General features: G+C 38.9%; 2 protein-coding genes across 2 annotated transcripts in view; one reads left to right on the top strand and one right to left on the bottom strand.

Annotated features, from left to right (window-relative positions):
- Positions 1-19,558, bottom strand: part of LOC132784819 (ETS-like protein pointed) — a 59,080-nt gene extending 39,522 nt beyond the window's left edge. The window contains exons 1-3 of the mRNA XM_060790689.1: positions 18,464-19,558; positions 12,435-12,750; positions 9,174-9,270 (exon numbers count right to left, since the gene is read on the bottom strand). Coding sequence (XP_060646672.1) covers positions 9,174-9,270; positions 12,435-12,746 — 409 coding nt within the window. The 5' untranslated portion in view covers positions 12,747-12,750; positions 18,464-19,558. The remainder of the gene's footprint in view (positions 1-9,173; positions 9,271-12,434; positions 12,751-18,463) is intronic.
- Positions 3,036-3,909, top strand: LOC132784822 (uncharacterized). Its single transcript, XM_060790693.1, has 3 exons — positions 3,036-3,232; positions 3,289-3,603; positions 3,664-3,909. Exons 1-3 carry the CDS (start codon positions 3,164-3,166, stop codon positions 3,808-3,810), a joined length of 531 nt encoding a protein of 176 aa, XP_060646676.1. The 5' UTR covers positions 3,036-3,163; the 3' UTR covers positions 3,811-3,909.
- Positions 19,559-20,756: the final 1,198 nt, after the last annotated feature.

The raw sequence follows: 20,756 nt of genomic DNA on the forward strand, positions 1-20,756 counted from the left end.
CATTGATCATTAGACTATTTTTAATAGAGAGAGGGAGATAGAGAGGGAGGGAGGGAGAAGACCAGAGACCAGTTTGGGGAGCCTGCACTGAAAAGTGGTCTGTCCAGGTCGAGAGTTTCACCTGCTCCTAGTTGAGATTGCAGCTTGCAGCTTGCGTGCTGAAGTGTTTGTTGGCAGCCAGAGAATAACGCAACGCAAAACACAAGACACACAAGACACAACAGATTCACAACTTGCATTTGTTGCACCACCTTTCCGGTGGCATGCCACTTTGCTACCTAAACAAGCGAATACTAGAAAGGGGAATCGAATCGAATCGCTTCGAATAGGTTCGGTTCGGTTCGAGTACCCGAAAATGTTTCAACAAGACGCCAATGCGATCAATGACAAACTAATTTATGCGCCCAGCAACAAATCTTTTGGCTCAAATAAACAAAACTAAATGATACCCAAGTATATACACATGGATGGCATAAATTAACTTCCGATCTATATGTATGTATCTTGGAATGTATACAAATTTATGCTCAGTCACAAGTGAGTCGCTGCTCCTTCTGCCGACTTGGGATTGCGACTGAGATGCTGAGATGCTGAACCTGAGATGCTGGTGTTATGGTCAGCATCAGGCGGCAACAATTAAAAATGCAGGCGAGCAACAAAAACACTCAATAAAATGCGTTGATAAATTGCGCCAAGCATCAAAGGCAACCCACTGAGTCGATGGCGCTCCACAAAGGCGAATGGGAGGGAAGGGGAGGAGGAGAAAGGAGAGGAGAAACAACAGCAGAACAACAACAACAGCCACTTGCAATCTTGCCATGAAAATTTATCGATTGTTTTTGTTTAGAGCATACTCGATACTCGAGTCGAGTCGATCGCCTTTTTCTTTGGCATAGACACAAAAGCGCCATCGATCGAGAGCAGAAAAGAGCAGAGCAAAGTGAATGTCAGGTGGAAAAACAATCTATTGCAAGCAAATTGCCACATTTGGTTGGATTCTTCAATTAGGCAACGATTAATCTGAACTAAACGTAATCTTGCAGCATTTTGATGGGCCATCAATAAGTCGATGACACAACTAATTGCCGATCATAAGTGATCGATTCTAAAGAAGATTAAAGATCGGGTTTAAATTAAGCATAACTAAACATACTTTTAATCTGAATCATTGCCGATGATCTAAACGTAATCTTGCAGCATTTTGATGGGCCATCAATAAGTCGTTGACACAACTAATTGCCGATCATAAGTGATCGATTCTAAAGAAGATTAAAGATCGGGTTTAAATAAGCATAACTAAACACACTTTTTATTGATTTCAATATCTATTAAATTGATTGATGGAGTGCATGTAAAAGAAAGTACTTTGCTTAATCGTTTACTATCTTTCAACTGAAGTGATTTGTGCAAAACTCAAAACAAAGTGTATTTTCATCTTAATGGAAATCTTGGCCATAGTTGAGCTCACATTCAAAATGAATGCCAAAAAGTGCCGCCACCGAATGGCTTTTAATTCAAATGACAATTAAAAGCAACGCATTTTGGCTTAACAGCTTTTCTCTTTGTCTTATTCGCTTGAAAAATGTGCTACAAATTATGACAAGGCATAAAACAAAAAAGGAATGGAATGGGAATGGAAAAAGGTCAAAAAGCAGACGATTCAATGGCTGCGCACTGGGCCAAAAAAAGTACTTCATATTTGCCTCGCCGTATTTTGTACTTCATATGTTGTTAATTTGTACGTTTTTGGGCCAATTGAAGCGTTAAATTATCAATTGGGCTTAAAGCGAAGTGAGGGGTGGGCAGCAGCGTTAAATTGGCCCAAAAGGCTTATGGGTTTGCCTGGGCCCAGATGGACACGCTTCAACTGCTTCTCCTGGAGAACTATCTATGTTGCATTCCCCTTCCCCCTCCCTTAGTTCTCTTCTCTGCGGGGCAGGCAACTGGAAAATTGTGCAGTCAATGCCCAATCATATCATAGCGAGTGTGTTGCAGGTGTGCCATATTTCTCAAAGCCAACGATCGACAATATTGAGATACTTTTTCGGTTGCTTAGATACTTCGTTCGTTCGTTCGTTGCACACATGCTCCAGATACGACATTAGATTTCATATTTCATCGATTTACGTTTGTCAATCGAATGCTGGCCATTGCATTATCAATTGGTCAAACTGCCTTTTGCCGCTTGCCAAGTTGCAAGTTGCAAGTTGGCGGCAGATAATCATTTGGCCAATTGATGCAGTCCCCAAGAACTGGTTTCAATTTGTTGGCAATTTGTTGTTGCACATCTAAGTATGTGCTCGATTTATGGATGTGGACACGTTGCCTTTTGTTGCACCAACTAATTGATTCATATTTCTCATTGCGACGGCATTTTACAGTCGCCAAAGCAACATCAGCAACAGAAATAGTTTTAATCGCATTCCGTTTTACCTTTTCGAATATCTTTTAATAGGTTGCCAGATTTGGTAGTTATGATTAATTGAATTTAGCTGAAGATGGGCATTAAATGCGACGTCCACTTAATTATTTTAATTATCAAAGCATAATGCAAAAACATGTTAATAATGGAAATTATTTATGAGCAAGTTTGATTGGAATTTCCGCAAATAACTGATTAAGCTGAAGGTTGCTTTAAATTCGAATTAAATACTTTCCTCCTAAACAGTTTTAAAGTGAATTTTAATTATATTTATATTTATTCATTTTTATAGCTTTTAATGAAACTTCATGCAAATCGACTTTTGAATGAGTATAAAATGTCTGTGTAAAAATCTAAAGCATACTTCTGAGGGCAACGAAAAATATTTCATAAAACAAAAAGTCGAATAGGGAATATTGGTAAAAAAAAAATTATTATTATACAAGTGCCATAAACTTTGTTTTGTATAATTATCTATGATAACTCATAATTTATGAAATAAATGAATTTTTTATATTCTTTAGCTTAGTACTGGAAAAATAAAAAAAAATGTTGCATACCTTTAAGCGCAGCATTAAATGGAATTTTTTCTTTGCATACAATTGCAGGGTATTGCGTGGGCGACCAAAGTTCATGTAATTGTTAAATATTTGCGAGTCTAAATCGATTATCAAAGCCAAATTAAAAGTTAATCGCTTGTTATTTGACTAAGCGTTGAAGGTTAGTTTGGAAGCGAGCGAGATGAGAGCTGGATTGTTGGAAAATCTTTTGCTCTTCTACCTTTTATGGATTTGTTTCAATGGAAATCAAGTAAGTTTTCCAAAGATATTGCAATTACTTGCACTAATGTCTTCACAATTTGGCAGACATTTAAGTTTAAAATGACAAACTTGGGATGTGAATCATTCAACAAATCGTGGGTCGTCTACACAGAATGTCGACTACGGGCAATAAGTCGCAATAAGACAACGATGACAGCATTCGTGATGGTCTCAGAGCCGGCGTACAATATATTTGTGAGAGCAAGGGTACTGAGAAAGGCCAATGGATATAAGCCTTGGATAATCGACTACACCATCGATGCATGCAAGTTTATGCGGAATCGTAATCATCCGTTTGCGAAAATCATCTGGAAGCTGATCAGAGATGTGTCAACGATCAATCACAGCTGTCCCTACAATGTGAGTTCACTTCATTATATAATGTGAATTATTCAGTCTAACGTCTATTTCAATTTCTAGGGTCTAAATGGATTAAAAGATTTCTACGATGTTTCCACCATGCCTCTTATATTGCCAAGCGGTGAATACCTTTTAAATCTCACTTGGATATTCGACAAGAAGCCGCAGTTTGTTACAAATGTCTACTTTTCATACTGGGACGATTGAAAAAAAATAAACCAAATGTAATCAAAGCTGTGCACCAAATAAAAATGACAGCCAAAAAGTATGCAACAGTTTTTGTAATGCGCTGTTGAAATCAGTCAGCCTGGAAGTATGCTACATTTTTTATTGGTGAACTCAACTTAGCGAAGACACACACCCAAAGGCAAGCATAGTTTGTAAATTGTAAACAGCAGCAGCCAATTAATCATATCAAATTGATAAGCATTTCGTAATTTAGCAAACCCGAAAAAATATCAGGCACACTTAATTAATTTTGTGGCTAACAAGCCGCCTTTAACTTGGCTATGTGACAGTTGTTTGAAAGTGTGTATTATAATATTATTAAAGTGCAGATAAGACGCTTATCAGAGTCGACAACGGCAACGAAATAAGAAGCAAGTGACAAGAACTGCCAATGGCCAAAGGGGGCCAATTGAAGGTCGTTTGCTGTGCGGGAGGTGGGGGAGGGAAGGTGTGTGCTCTTGGCATGGCACGTGCGAAGGCAACACAAGTTCAACAATCGATTGCATTGGAGATCTGGCGACGAGTTGCCCCGACTTTCTGTCACCTCTCGATCTCTTTCTCTGCCTCTTTCGCGATGCGTGCTGATTAGCCATGCCCCGGGCTTTAGTTGTGTGTGTGTGTGGCACAGTCAAAAGCTGAGCAAATTATGGGGATGCATCAATTTAGTCATTTCCGTTCTACGAAATGTGAACTGTGAATTGAATGACAACGTCAAACGAAAGCCAATGAAATTTACAAATTTATCTCTCTCGAAAGGTTCTCTTCATTTTTATGAATGAATATGAGTATTAAGTGTGAGTGCAAACATGATTAGATACGATGCCTCAATAGTTTACGTCTATTTCTTGACTATGAATGTGAAATGCGAATGGGTTAAACCCATTCATTTAAAATTATATGTAGTATATTTAAATTGCGAGTGCGCTTATCAGAGGAAGTATTTTTATCCAGGGAGGAAGTTAACCTGATCCCATTTTGAAGATACGCAGCTGGAATTGTTTTCCCGTCTGCAAATTTATTGATCAACTAATTATAGGAAAAGTAATTAAATCGGAATCTGAATCGGAATCGGAATATAGTGCGAGAAATTACATTGACCATAAATTCATTGTGCTGGGCAATAAATAAAAGTTGAAACAAAAAGCAACATGAATGAAATTTATGAATGAATAAGAATAAGACGAGAACTCACAAATACAATTACATCTAGGTGTCTGTGTGTGTGTGTGTGTGAGTAAAAAAGTGGCGTGCAAACGAAATATAAAACAGGCGAAGCAGCAGCTACAACTACAACAACTACAAATGAAGCGAGAACACTACACACACACACACACGCACACATGCAAACGAACACACGTTTATATGAATGAATGAAAAATTGTAAACGAAAAAAACAAAAAGGCAAAAAGTTGTTAACGCAGCAGTTCCACGAAAAAAACAAAAACAACAACAGCAAAGCAAGAAATCTGTGAACAAGAAATTTGAAAGGTAAAAAACTTAAATTAAAACAAAACTTAAATGAAAAACACGCAGCAAGTGTCGAGCGAAGAGAAGAAGAAGTAGCAGCCCCAAACCTCAACCACAACCACAATCGCAGTCGCAGCCTCTGCAGACTCAACAAGCAACTGGTTTGGCAGCAGCAGCAACAACAACAACAACAACAACAAGAGGAGCAGCTGTCCACAAATGTGCGTTAGGCGGTTGGGGAGTCGCAAGTCCAAATTATGAATAAATAAAGAGCAACAACAACAACAGTAACAGCAGCAGCAGCGACAGAGGCAGAGGCAGCGGCAGCTAAAATCAAAATAAATACACTCAAAAGACACAAACACAAAACGCGAGCTGAGACGCGCCCACGTCGCAGTCGCTGTCGCAGTCGACGCCATCAAAGCTGCAGTCGAAGCCGAAGCCGGTTTGCAGGAACTTTGTTGGGGGGCAGCAGCACAACACACGCAAAAAGGAAGGAAACAAGCATCAAGCATCATCAACACACTGTGAGAGCGAGAGCGAGAGGTAGATAGAAAGAACTTCAACAAAGCAGCAAATCGAAAAAATAACAAAAACAACTCAAGTTCCCCTCGATGACCGCAGCCAAAAGCATAAATGAAAAGACAAAAAAACAAAACGCAGGCAGGCAGCCCCAAGTTATATTGTTGGTGTTGTTGTTGCGGCTGTTGCTATTCCCCATTCATCAACTGCATTTCAACGCCGCGAGGCGATCAAGCAACAACAGCAGAAGCAGCAGCAACAGCAACAGCGACAGCGCCGCAGAACAAAACCAGAAACTTTTCTACTCGCGCCGTAAGTATGAATGAAAACGAACGTGTTTCTTTTTTTGTTGTTGTTATTGCTGTCTTCGGTAGGCAGAGAGGCGCGAGAGCCGATCGACCGAGCGCATGAATGAATTGAAGTGAGCGCCAAGTGAGCGCCCAAAATGAATGAAAGTAGTGGCGCTCTCTCTCTCTATGGTACTCTCTCGCTGCTCTCGCTCTGCTGCGACACCAACAGCAGCAGCAGCAGCGCCCTCTGCCGGCTCTCTTTCTCACTTATACATGCGAGGCGCGTAACGAATACGAATAAGTGTGTGTGTGTGCGTGTGCGAGTATTAAATAAAATTTATATTTGCCTTACTTTATTCATCGCTGTTTTGTGGCTGGCTGGCAGCAGATTGTTGTTGTTATTTTCTTCAAAGTTTATGATTAATATGCGCTGATTAAAAGGGGCGCAAAAAAAATATGCACGCACACATCAGCAGCATTTAAAATAAGGGCAGGCTGGATACACGCACACACACACACAAACACTCTGGCGAGTATAAGTAAGCGTGTGTGTCCCTGCACATAATGTAAACTAAATTTACGTGACGCGCTCTTCGCAGTGCTCCCCTTATTTCAATATTATTATTGTTATTATTATTATTATTTTCAGCATCTGCGCAGTTGTCGCCTGCTTTTGTTTCGCATGTTTTTTGTTGCCATTTCGATGGCCGCCGATCTTCTAGCGGCCACAGATAACTGCAGGAGCAGGGAAAGGGACAGCAATAGAGAGGGCGATCGATGGAGGAAGGGGGGGTGGCCGAAGGGAGAAGGGGGGAGAAGAGCGAACTGAGAACTGAGAACGAAGAGTGTATGGAATAGTTGGCCACTGACTTTTGTCGTGCGATTGCGTCGCGTTGACATTGAAATTGTTTGGGTTTTTTTGTTGTTTTTGTTGATTTTTACGCAGCGATAAGGCATAAATACTTTTTGGGCACATATGTATGTGAGTATGTATACGTGTGTGTGTGTGTGTGTGAGTGTGTGTGAGGGTATGACGACTGTGTGTGTGCAGACAAAAATATCTCATTTTGTGATTTGTTTTTATAAACAACATTTAATTCGGACACTTCAGCCAGCTGCCAATGCATTGTTCTGAATTATTTGTCTCACAGCAATGTAAAGATATATACAAAAAGTATCTAAGAGATACAGTTAGAGTGGCTAGAAATCCAACTGGAAGTAGAGGAATTTCAAATATAGGTAAGAAAATCAACTCAAGTGCTTGAAAGTATCTAAAAGATTCATTCCAAATTATAAGAAATACGTATAAATAGTAAGATATATCTAGAACTTCTGGAAACTTTTCCATTTGAATCTCAATTGGTGACTTTTAGCACTATTTATAAGAAAATGGCTTAACTATAAATTCAAAAGTATCTTAAGATACATACATAAATATTAGTCATCAATAAGAGTATCCATTCGATACTTTTCAACTTGTTGCCTTCAGCATTATCGAAATTCTTATACCTAAAACAAGTATCTATAGATTACGTTTGGATTAATTAGAAATGCAGCTGACCATGGAAAGTTTGGACTCTAAATGAATGCAACGAGTAATCGCAATGAACTTTTTACCTTGGTTCACCACAAACAGGTTAAATTGAATACTAGATCGGATTTGTTAAACACACAGTATTTTTATTGTTAGAACTTCTCAGCATTGTGCCGCAGTGGAAGCATTGCGTTTCATCAGCATTCACACAGCAAAGATGCATACAAATTACCATAAAACTGTCAGATACATTAAGACATAAATACACACACACATTGAGGGTGTGTGTGTGTAATAGAAGCAGCATGCAACCGCGCATAACAGTGGACAAAAGTGTAGAAGTAGAAGACGCATGCCAAATGAACAGCGACGACGACGTTTTGTCACATAACGTATACGCAAGGTATTTTGCCAGAGTGAGTGACTGACTGACGTATTGCCTGATTGACAGCAGCAGGAGAGCGAAGAAGAGGTGGAGAAGGGGAGGGAAGGGGAGGAAACACGCAGTGCACATTTAAGATATTTATTTCGTGTATTTGAAATGCAAATGTGTTTGCCAGAGGCAGAAGAATGAATGAATGAATGACTTGACTTGGGGGCGACGAATAAGTAAATGAGTGACTGAGTGAGTGAATGAGTGAGTGAGTGAATGAATGCGCATAGCAGCAGAATGAATGAATCTGTAAGTTCGCTTGGCACTTTGCCGGCATGTTTTGGGGCGAGGTGCTTGCTGCCACTGTTTGTTGCCTCTGCCTCTGAATGGACACCGGAAATAAACGACGTGACTTTTTATGAAAATATTAACCAACTACAACAAATACATAGAAAGAGAGAGAGAGAGAAGCATTCTCTATTGCTAATTGCTGTGCAGAACGTCTTTCACTCAGCTGTTGTTTTTATGCTGCTTTTTTTTTTTTGTGCAGCACTCCAATCACAATTTTCATACGCCGTGTGTGCGCCTTGTTTTGTGTGTTTGTTCTTATCTTATCGCAAAATAATTTGTATTTGGTATTTTTTTATCGCCTGCGTTCAAAAGGCATATGTGAATAATAAAATGGCAACAACAAATCGCACAGCCGAAGAGTCTGAGAACATGACTGATGATGTGAGTGTGAATGTGAGTGTGTATTATTTTTGATACTCTTACACTCACAAACACATTCACTTAGACACACAGACATACTCAGTAGTCTCGGTCTCGGTCTCAGTCTCAGTCTGAGTGCAAAGATAGCGCCTAAAGAACCGATCCCAACAACTCAACTGAACCGAACCGAGTCGACAGTCGACAATCGGACAAGAGAAATATACGAAAACATTCGCACAACATATTGCTATTTAATTATTTCCATTTCTCAGAAGTCTGTTATCTGGAAATGCCTTCAGCATTAGCCCCCATATACCAATTGGGTTAATAGTTATAGCATTGTGTTTGTTCTTTTTGCAATTCACTCGCTATACTATAAACTATAAAATAACATATTGTTATTGTGTTCGCTCCGATTTAGTGATTTACGGATTTCTTTACTCACCCAGCGAGCCCTCGTGATCTGAAATATCCGATAAACTGCACACGGGCAGATCCTTGCCGCCATTGATAGGCTCCTCTTTAATGTATTTATTTGTAGACTGCGAATGAAAAGAAAGAAACATATTGTAGTATAATAGCCAAGGAAATATATATTATAATCTATGATTCGATAAGTATTAAACAGTATTTAATTTTATCTGATCGCAACCAAATTTTGAGGAATCACTATTACTATAGTTATTATTGCATATACCAAAATTCACAGCTCTAGCTCTAAAGTTACGCTTGTTATTCGATTTGTTTGATTTGCGGGGGCGGAAGTAGGCGAGGCAAAAATTTGATACAAACTTGATCTGCGTGCAAACATAACAAATGCTGTCGAAAAAAAATTATAGCTCTATCTCTTATAGTCTCTGAGACCCAGTGTTTCATACGGACGGACGGACAGACCGACATGGCTAGACCGTCTATATACTTTATAGGGTCGGAGATACCTCATTCTGCCTGCTACATACATTTCCTGCCGGCACAAAGTTATAATACCCTTCTACCCTATGGGTAGCGGGTATAAAAAATGGTTATAGTAGACATAAAAATATTTATTATACTCTTAGATTCTATGAGAATTATATAGCATTTCCTTTACAATCTTAAATTATACTTTTTTTTAAGGTATCACCAAAGAAAAGAATTATGTAATAAATCTATATATGTATTTTATAATTTCAGTCAAAGATATTTAGCTAAAGACATTTTCGAAGTACTTAATGCATTTATAACTATAATATATTTAATATATTTAAGAACTTATAAGTATAAGAAGAGAAAGACATTAATAGAGATCCCAATGGAACTCGTAGTCATAAATACTTCTTGTAAAAAAACCTTATAACAAATGCGATATGCTAAATCTCAACAAAGAAAAGTGATTCCAAATCTCAAAGTGATTTCTGTCAGTTCTCAATAAATTTCAATATTGAAATGAATTCAACCCTAAGCGAATTAGGTCTCAGCTGAGTGATGTTAAATGCCTCAATATTTATAAACAAAAGCCAGGCTTGATAAATTAGTTAGCAGCCCCTAAAAGGTGCCTTTCAATCGGGCGCACAATCAGAGCACGCCAACAACAGCAACAACAATAAAACAAGAAGCAAGCAGAGCAATAACATGGAATAGATTGTCCGCAATTGACAGTAGAGGCTGTGTGGAAGAGAGAAGGGGAGAAGAGAAAGGAAGAGAGGGAGAGGGAGAGGGAGAGAGACTGCCCCAATTGTCGAGTCAGTCCCATGGGTCTGATCATGTTAAACGCGTTCTAATAAATTGAATTGTACATTTGACTTCCACACACAACTAGCTGATGATGGGGAAGAGAAAGAGATAGCGAACGAAAGCTAGAGAGAGAGAGAGGGAAGATGTGTGTGAGTTGGTGGCTGCTGTTTCGGTCGTCGTTTATTGTCGTTTATGATAATGGAGGTCAAAGTAGTCAAACGAAATGTTTCATAAATATCGTAATCAATTGACGCCAAACGGACAATTCAATTTGAATTTCGAATTGGAATTTGATTCGTCTACACTCTTCAGTCCACAGTCTCCCAGAGCTGTATTCGCTCAGCTTCTGTTACGTGGTTAGCTCCCAAAAAAAAATCGAACGAAATTCAAGACGCAACTTCTGGCAAGACTTGAGATTGAATTACTTGACTGCATTTTCCACACGAGTGAACCTCGGACACTCAGGTTCATCGCAGGTCCTTTGACCAGGCTGTTGACCGAGCCCCGAGACCGGATGAAAGTGGTCAACTCAACGGCTCAACGGATATGTTTACCGCAAGTGCTCAAACTACACTCAAATGCCTTCACTCGCAAAAAAAAAAAAAGAAAGATAAAGAAAAGGCTGTCGATCATCATCAGCTGATGACGAAGCCTTAGTACTGAAAGTAATGGCCATATTGAAGCATTGGCCATATTATATCGCAGCGCCATTGTCTGCCATTTTCGGGAGACTCGCGTAGATTATTCACATTTTGGGCATGTCTGTGTCTTTGCATTGACTATTTTCGTGCTCAATTATTGCGTGGCACGCTTATATTCATACAGTGATCGCCCAACTCCTGCATACCCTGGAATTTAATTGCTGATCACTTTTGAATACTTGTATTTATTGTCTGCCCTGCCGATTTGTCAGACTCAAGTCTGCAGGGTGTTAAAAGTGCATAAAACACAATAGCATAATGCCTAATAATTGCGTATTGTTTCGACAGCCAAATTTAGAAACGATCGACGTGATCTGCATATCAATATGCCACCACAGATCCCAGATCCCAGCTCCAAGATCAGCGTCAAACTGTCGCCGCACGCAGCTGAAAGCTGAAGCCTGTCAAAGCTGGCGTGGCATGCGATGGACACACGATCAGCGATCGGCGATCGACAGTTGCAAGTAGATAGGAAGGTAGATATCAGGCCCATCAGGCTAAACGATCTGCAGCAGGAGCGAGGCGAATGTTTTAGATCGAAAGTAAACAATATTTATTATGATCATCACGTGAAGTGCAATCGAATGGTGAATCTAAAGATTAAACACTTGAAGAGCTACTCAATAAACGAAGAAGTTAAAGCTCTTAAAATTCGAGATCAGGAAAGCTATGTACATATATGGTTGTTTACAATTTGGAAACAGCATTAAGCACTATACTATTTCATTTGTATTGCAGTTGAAGATCTTTTCAAAATAATCCTCAGAATAAGACAATTTTCTAAGGAGACACAGATCTATTGAAAATAATCCTCAGAATAAAAGAACATTCTAAGGAGACACAGATATATTCATCAGTTGAAGATCTATTGATAATTCCTCATTGATTTGAGATCTATTAAAAATTATCCTCATTGATCTACACTTTCCTCTCAGTTAAAAATAGTACAAGCCACAGGTCAATTTTGCCCAATTGTTAAATGATCATGTTAAATGATCGAAAACGATCGTTAAAGGCTTATGTAGCTAATCCAAGTTCCTTTTTTATGATCCTCAGTGATCTCCACTTTTATCTCAAATATAAAGAGACAATTGTCAACTGATCTTAATGAACATTAGATGTTTGTACAGGCAAGTGAAATATTATGGCTGATCTTCTAGTGATCTACATTGTGATGGACAACTTTAAACGTTTGATTCATATTAAATATGTTTCCCACACATCTTAATTGGATGCTTAACTAAAACTAGTTTATAAGTACGATATTTTGTAGTATTATTTAAACAACTCACCTCAACTAAACTGGATAGAAATGTGACTTTGCGATTCTTTTTCATCCGCATGTTGCTGCTGCTGCTGTTGTTGTTGTTGCTGCTGTTGCTGGTGATGTTGCTGCTGCTGTTGTAGTTGCTCTTGAATGGATGTTGTGGCGGGTTGAAGTTGAAGAGCTCGTTGATTTGCACCGCCCGATCGAGGAAAGAGTGTGTTGCACTTGCCGTAGCCGTTGTTGTTGCAATTGCTGCGACAGTTGGCAGTGCGGGGGGCAGCATAAATTTGGTGGCAGACAATTCAGTCTTACAAATGGCCAGTTCCATATTGTGCATTCATCTAAGTAGAGTGAGATAAACAAATGAACAATTAGAGCAAGTAAACAATTGAATATATACTAGAAACTAAGGCGCTTCAACGATTTGCGATCTCATTATTGGCCTATTACTTAGCGGGTTGTCTATGGACCTCGTTCACACCTTCAACTATCTCGGCCGCTGTTAGCACCTTTCTGCCCAATTTGAGCCAGGGATCCCTTGTTGACTCAACAAATTATGACACTCTCGTGTGAGTCGACGTATAAGAGTTTTCTTGGTCTCTAAAAAGGGGCATCAAAGTACGAGAGTACAAAATATGTACACACTAAAAGCGATCGCCGCGTTGTGCCACGAGACAACAACAACAACAACAGCGGCAAGAAGATCAAAGTTTCCGCTCCGTGTGAGCAACTCAACGGCGACAGGGCGACACAGGGCCACAACAAAAGGAGCCGCCTCGCCTCGCTTTTGGTTTGCATATAAAAGACTCGCTTGTTTACACAGCATCCATCAAATACTCATGGATACACTCACACTCACACTCATTCATGTGCTCAGGTCTAAGGGGTTTGATTCTACAAATATCATTCTAATGGATCCATTTCAGCCCAACTCTGTGTCAATATTTGACTTCTTCTATTGCTTTACGAGCATTCTCCTCCCTCGGCAATAAATACGAGTATATCTAGTTTGAGGCATTTGAAGCTCATTATCACAGCAGCTTCCGGTAGCTGCTTATCAATCTGCCCAAAGGCCAAATTTAACTGATAAGCTTGTTAAAGATTGCACATTGAAAGCTCCTCGTTGCTACTCATATTGAAATCCATCGAGTTTACCCCCAAAAACCAAAGAGTTACAAAAGAATTTCCCCCACGCACACACTTTGCCAGCTTATCAACGGAAGTTCTGCTTACGATTTGCCCAAAAAGATATCCAAGCGAACCCGCACTACTTAGACCCCGATGTGGTGTATAGTTTTCTACTTGTATATCATATTATAAGTGAGTACACAGAGAGAAAAATAGTAACTAGAAGATTTAATTTGAGAATATCGAAAAAGAAGTCTAAATAAATACTTAGAAACAGCAAAATTAATAATTTAAATATTAGTTTTCTACTTTTATATCATATTATAAGTGAGTACACAGAGAGAAAAGTGGCAACTAGAAGAGGGAGTCCAGTTAATTTGAGAATATATAAAAATATGTCTAAATAAATACATAGAGAAGGCAAAATTAATCATTTAAATCTTCATTTGTTAATAATAATAATTAAACTAGATAATATACATAAATAATTCCATATTTATGTAATCAACTAAAACAAAAACAATGGCAATGAGAACCTCTTTCAAAATTCTATTTAAAACCAAGGCAACCCATTGAGAATCTTTTTGTACTTTGGATTTTTAACTATTTAATTAACAAAGAATAATTTCAGTGGCCAATTAATATAGACAAATTAGGAAATATAAATTTTAGGTCAACTGATAAAAAATAAAAAGAAAAACTAAAGAAAAATTTTTAAATCAATCTGAATTTGCTTGACAATAAATCTAAGTATAGAATATTTCGTTTAGCTTTGTAATCTGAGTAACTCAAGGTTTTCATTACTTAATAATAATCTGTATTGTACTACGTATTTCTCTCAGTGTAGAAGCCAGTAGCTGATGACACTATAAATAACATAATACAACTTTGAGATAAAGCGCTGCAATTACGCACTTTAAATTATATTTACATGAGACTAGCTGTGAAAAGATGTGAGTATATCAGAAGAGTGAGTATAGATACTATATAGTATATATATAAAAGTGTAGCTCAGTGCGTAGCTAAATTATGCGAGGGTCTCCGAGTCGCTGAATCTGAATCTGTTTAGAGCACTAAGATGATTGTGGGTCTGTCTGTTGGGTTTGCCTGGCTAATAAGATACGAGTACGCTATGCAAATAGCTTTTGGAGGAACGTCGCTGACGTCGTCGACATGTCGTCTGTATGACATACAGTTATCTACGCACGTTATCTGCGATCTGCATACACACACACACACACTGAAAACAGACGCCCATGCTATATATAGTACTATATATATAGAAAGAGAGAGCTACAGAGAGAGAGAGGAGTAGGAAAGTTGTTTCTTTAATGCGCTGATCTAACTGCATAAATTTGGTGAGTGCGCTTGTGAAATCAATTTTGATTTGATTTGCTGATTTTATGGCCGTTACTTGCCCACACTTAGAGCGAGACAACGATAGAGGGAGCGAGAGAGAGAGAGATGACGAATACTGTCGCACATCAAGTGTGATTGAGTGCAGCAAAAACGAATTTAAGTTAATCAACATTTAAATGGATAATAAAATCCCAGTGTGTGCACTCGACAACAACAACAACAACGATAACAACAACAACAAGTTTCGGTGCAATCAATTCAAATACAACAACAGTAGTGGAAAGAAGAAGCAGAAGCAAAAGCAACCGCGTCGTTTTTCGTGTTTTTATATGCATATAATTGATTTGACAGCGCAATAGTGCATAGCATACGAGTACTATATAGAAAAGTGGTGTGAACACCTATATATATATATACATATATCGAATATATCGTATATATATTCACAAGTATATTCGGTCTATGCGCACTTAGTACACTTCTCACACGAAAATAATTTATTGACGCATAAAAGTGGCAAAAAATAATAAGCAAACGAATAATGAATACGAATACGAATCCGAAATACGAATATGAATATAAATATATGAATATGAATTGGCGATGCAATTTGCCAGCACTTGTAATTGTAACTGAATTACTCGATTAAATACTCGTAGTAAAATTCACAGGAATTAACTCAATGCGCTCATTCAAGTTGGTCAAGTGACGATAACGCGTTCTTATCTCATTCGAGACTCCAAGTGCTGCAATCTGTTGCAATAAGCCAATTATGGGGAATCACAAATGTTCTCAAGCACTTCAATTATTAGAGCACATTCTTCTCTCAAGTTCTATATTTAAATAGGAATTTAATCACTAAAAGTTCTATATTCCAAATGGGATTTTAATCTACAGTTGAAATGTGGATAAGGTAAAAGAAGTTGTTGCTTGACAAATCATGGTAAAAAGTGTCTAAAGTGGTTCAGGATAGAAATGTAAATCAATAAATATATTTATCATAATTTCTTAGCTGTAATCATTATAAACTAGAGGTAAATGATCATTTATTGTGAAAGATAGAATAGTATCTGAAGGTTATTCCTCTGCAACTGTTGCTCTAAATCAATAAATATATTTATCACAATTTCTTAGCTGTAATCATAATAAACTAGGACTCAATCAAGAGGTAAATGATCATTTATTGTAAAAGATAGAAAAGTATCTGAAGGTTATCCCTCTGCAACTGTTGCTCTTTTTTCGACAGTCACCAATTGGAAGTCGGAGCATGACGAAAGACACCTCAACGAGGCAGCCACAATTTAGTATCTAAAACAACACAACAAGACAGCATTTTATCTGAGAGCAACAGGCAGCAAGCAGATAAGGCAGCAGACAACTAAAAGAACTAGTCAAGAGTGCAACTTTCTACGAAACCGAATTGAAAATCGGAGCATATGTTTTCCCTAGAACAGAGAGTAATAAGCATGGAGCATTTTGGTTTTGTAGGCGTCAAAGCCAGATACAGATACAGATACAAATACACAGACTGAGATACTCTCACAAAAAAATGGTCCATCTTCAGTTCTGTGTGTGTGTGAGTGTGTGTGCGGGACAACGGACAGCAGATGCTCAAGGAACTCTGAACAGATTGTAAACGAATATGATATTTCGATATGGTGCACACTCCTTCGACCCAAAGCCAGACGACGACGACGACGACGACAAAGTAGCATGCAACAATAGGGGTGCAATTTTTCGGTGTGTACGTAACGGGACGATGATGTTGCTTCTGCTTTTCCTTTCCTTTTTTTTTTGGTTGATCGTTCGTTTTCTTCTCTTCTTTTTTTTTGGGAAAGGGATCTACAGCGATCTGCGCACATGTGTTAACTGTCTGTGTCTAGAGGGTCCTCTCTTCTCTCTCCTCTTCCCTCTCACTCTTCTCTACATCTGTGTGTTTGTGTGATTATGGTATCGATCTTGAGCTCAGCATGTCTGTCTGTCTGTCTGCGGCAGGTTGTTATCCAGCAGCACACAGTGCAACAAACAGGCAAGGACCAAGATCATTAAACGTAGCATGGGGCAACGAACCAGCTTCAAAACTCACTGAACTGTAAGTGAAGAAGTACTCGAACTGGGTTCGAGTTATCGTATTCGTATTCGTATTCGAAGTATTCGTACTCTTACTCATGTGTGCAACTATTTTTAGACTCCTCGCTCAAGTATCTTTAGCACTGCGACAACATAATAATAATTATTATAATAGCAACGTGTGCTCTGCTCGCTAAACATAGTAAATAAAAATAAGTTTTTTATTTATTTACAACTTAGTTATAGTCAACGTTAAGTGGCTGACGTTTTTCTGAGAATGCGGGCATCTTGAAATTCATAAACAAACTAAAACATAACTCGATCTTTCAAGATTTAAGTTTAGTTCCTTATTTTTTAAAAATTTCCACAATTGTTTAAATTATGTATCTTCATATGTCATTAAATGCTTTCACATAAATATGAAATATATTATTTAGTTCTTTATGTTTAGCAACGAAATAATCATAATAATTAAAATATCATTATGTGCTCTGAAAACTAAATATTGTAAATGAGATCAACAAATTCCCACTTCAATATTTTGTTTCTTCAGATTAAAAATCTAACTTTTATTCTAATATCAATTCAGTTTCCTTTTCTAAAAATAATATGGATTGCTCCTTATTTGACTCGTCCTTAAATTAGGTTACCTAAGGAATATGTTAAATGCATTCTTAAAAAGAATTCTTCTTTTTATCATTTTTCTTAAATCCTTTCCATACTAAGATACTCAAGTTTAAAAGATATTTCATCCAAATTTAATTATTAATTCCCTGAGATTCTTTTGGTTACTCAGATGGCTTTGTTCACCTAGTTTATTCTTTATCCTTTGAGTTCACTATTTCTAGAAATCTATGCATGGTGTTGAATACAAGTACTGGCTGATTACTTTAATGGCTTCCATGATATCATGAATGGTTGTAAATGAACGCTTACGCGTTCATTGATCCACATTCTCTGGACACATTAAGAGCTAGCTCTGATGCCACAGTAGCGCTTTTTGGGAAAGAGGTGATCGCTCAGTGATACGGACAACAAAATACTATAAAAGAGATGAAAACCAAATATAAAACCACAAGGGCATTAAGCAAAACCGATTGCCATTAACGAAATGAGAATCGATGTGTCCATAAAAAAAGAGTGAGAAAAGCGAAAAGCGAAGAAAGAAATGCAATCAGAGGTTCGAGTAACACCGGAAACTGTAACACTAGTAATTTCAATTATGTCCAAGGGTTGAGAAGCAGCCGCCGAAGAAGAAGAAGGCGATGGCCAAGTTCCCCTCTTGGCCAAGTCAAGAAGAAGCAACAGCAATCCTAGCCTAAAACTAAATTGCTCAGATGCGCGAGTTGTTTTAAGTTAAGGCTGCTGCGCGGTAGCAAACCAGTTTCATATATTCATTCAAGAAAAAGAGGCAGGCATAGGAAAAGGCAAAGGAAGGGTTTGAGGCTTGAATAAAAATAAAAATAGTTGAACTACTGTTTTCAACACTTCACTCACCGGTGGGGCAATAAAAAAGAGGCGTGTCACGCCCCGTCAGCAGCGTCGAGGGAAGAAGTTGATGTTGATGTTGAAGTTTTGTATCTTTCCCCTTTGTTTTTGATTTCTCGCGTGTTCGCTTTTGGGGCTTTGGTTCTTTGTCGTTATGCTCTTTTTTATTAGGGTATCCAAATTAATTACAACTTCAAATTAGGCGCATAATCTTGATCGGGAGCAGAGACTGAGAAAGCAGGAGCTACTGCTCAAGTATTATTCCCCTCTCTCTTTCACACACGTTTCCTTAAATGGTTTGTATCTGTATCTGTATCCGTATCTGTATCTCTGTTTATAATATCGCGTGGATCAGCAGGCAGGTTGATTAAAGAGAGAGAAGATTACGAAGTACGTGTCCGAAACAAAGCGAGGAGCAGTGCACGAAAGGAAACAGCCGAGAACTGGGATTGGGATTGAGACCGCGATCGAGAGATCGAGACCGGGGATCGGGGATCAGCTCTTCTTCTTGGCTTTAGTGCGGCTTATAAGAGACGCTGACGTTGACGACGACGGCGACGCAAGCAGAGATCGAACGACGCGCAGACAGAGAGACGAAGACAGTGGGACGGACACGATTAAAACACGACGCACGCACAGACGATCTTTTAAGCGATTTTGTGGTTTTGTAGACAGACGCCGAGAGATGATGATGAGAAAAGGTTTTGTTGTGTGAAGCGTTTTTATTTTCAGCCTTCTTGAGCTGCTCTTTGGCTATTTTTGGCTCACTCAATATTTGCACTGACACATTTTTTTCTTTAGCTTCAAATTCAATATCAATCAATTGCACTCGTTTCGATGACACAACAATAACAACACAGATTTGACTATCGATTGTTGTTTCTTTATTTTTTTGTTTTGTGCTTTGGCAGCGACGCACTCGCGATCCGCAGTGTTTTTGCTTGCTAATTAAATAATACACGCGTTGTTTGTGCGTTGCTCTTGCTGTTGTAAAATGCGTATAGTTTAGTTAAGAAGAAGAATTATTCAAATATTCCAAACACACAACCGCTAAGTCAAAAGCAAGACAGAGACACACACAGACACCGCGTCCAAACGCAAAGAGAGTCGACAACAAACTGAAGCAAGCAGCGGCGCAGCAGCAGCAGAAACACCAGCAAACACAACAACACGCCGACGCCGACGTTGACGCCGACGCGTTCTCACATGTGTGTGAGTGAGGAGGGAATTGAGCGAGCGGAGCAAGTGCCTGAGAAGCAGAGCAGAGAAGGCAAGGCAGAAGCAAAAGCAGAACGCGAAGGAGCGGAGAAACGTGGAGCTCGAGAGTGTGGGGCAACTGATAACGCTAAAAAAGCGAGAGTAATTTTTGCACTGCTCTTGCATTGGTATTGGTAGCACATAAAGAACACCACACAAAACAGAATGAAAATAAAATAGCATATTGTATACCCACTAACACACACACACACACACACACACAGACAGTCGTACTTATGTAAATATGCAAAATGATTTTTGTCAAATGTACGCATTAACGATCAAAGAGAGAGTGCTGCGCGTGGGAGCCACAAGAGAGCCGATTTTTGCGCAAACAGAAAGAGAGCAGAACACACACACACCCATCACTATGCATTCTGAGCGAAAAGAAAATCAGAATTACCCAAACGACAAAAACAAAGTGTTGCTTGCGAGCAGCAGAACAACAACGATAAAAAAGCGAAAAAAAAACTCTGCGTGGTCAGAACGCTACATGTGTGTGAGGCACGCATGTGTATGGGTATTTGCTGTGTGAATGCGTGTGTGTGTGCAGCAATCATTTTTTAGCAAGCGACGCACAGTGACACACGACTGTCGAAATGTGCCCACTGTGTGCACAGTGAAGCGCTCCCAGAAAGGCTGCAAACAGGTTTACAGTACAAACATACATATGTACATACCTCCACTCACATATCCATATGCATGTGTTTATATTCTGGCAACGCTTTTCGCATAAATTACTTTTGTATGGGTGTGAGTGTTTGACGATGCAAACTAAATAGGGAACAGCTACACATAGGGCAATAAGATTGAGCGGCTCCTGCTCCCTCCTGTTGTTTCAGTGGCGCAGCCTTGCATAACGAACACGTGTAACAAATATGGTTGACTGACGACTCGCTGCGGCGGCAACAAAAATAAAAAAAAGATTGTCAACTTCCCCAAGCAGGGCGAGCAATTAAATTTTGTGCACAGCGACAGTGACAGCGACAAGTGCACGACGACGCCGCAACAGGACTAACTCAACGAAAGAGAATCACGAGAGTGA

This window comes from Drosophila nasuta, chromosome 2R (assembly GCF_023558535.2).
Source record: "Drosophila nasuta strain 15112-1781.00 chromosome 2R, ASM2355853v1, whole genome shotgun sequence".
Taxonomy (NCBI): Eukaryota; Metazoa; Arthropoda; class Insecta; order Diptera; family Drosophilidae; genus Drosophila; species Drosophila nasuta.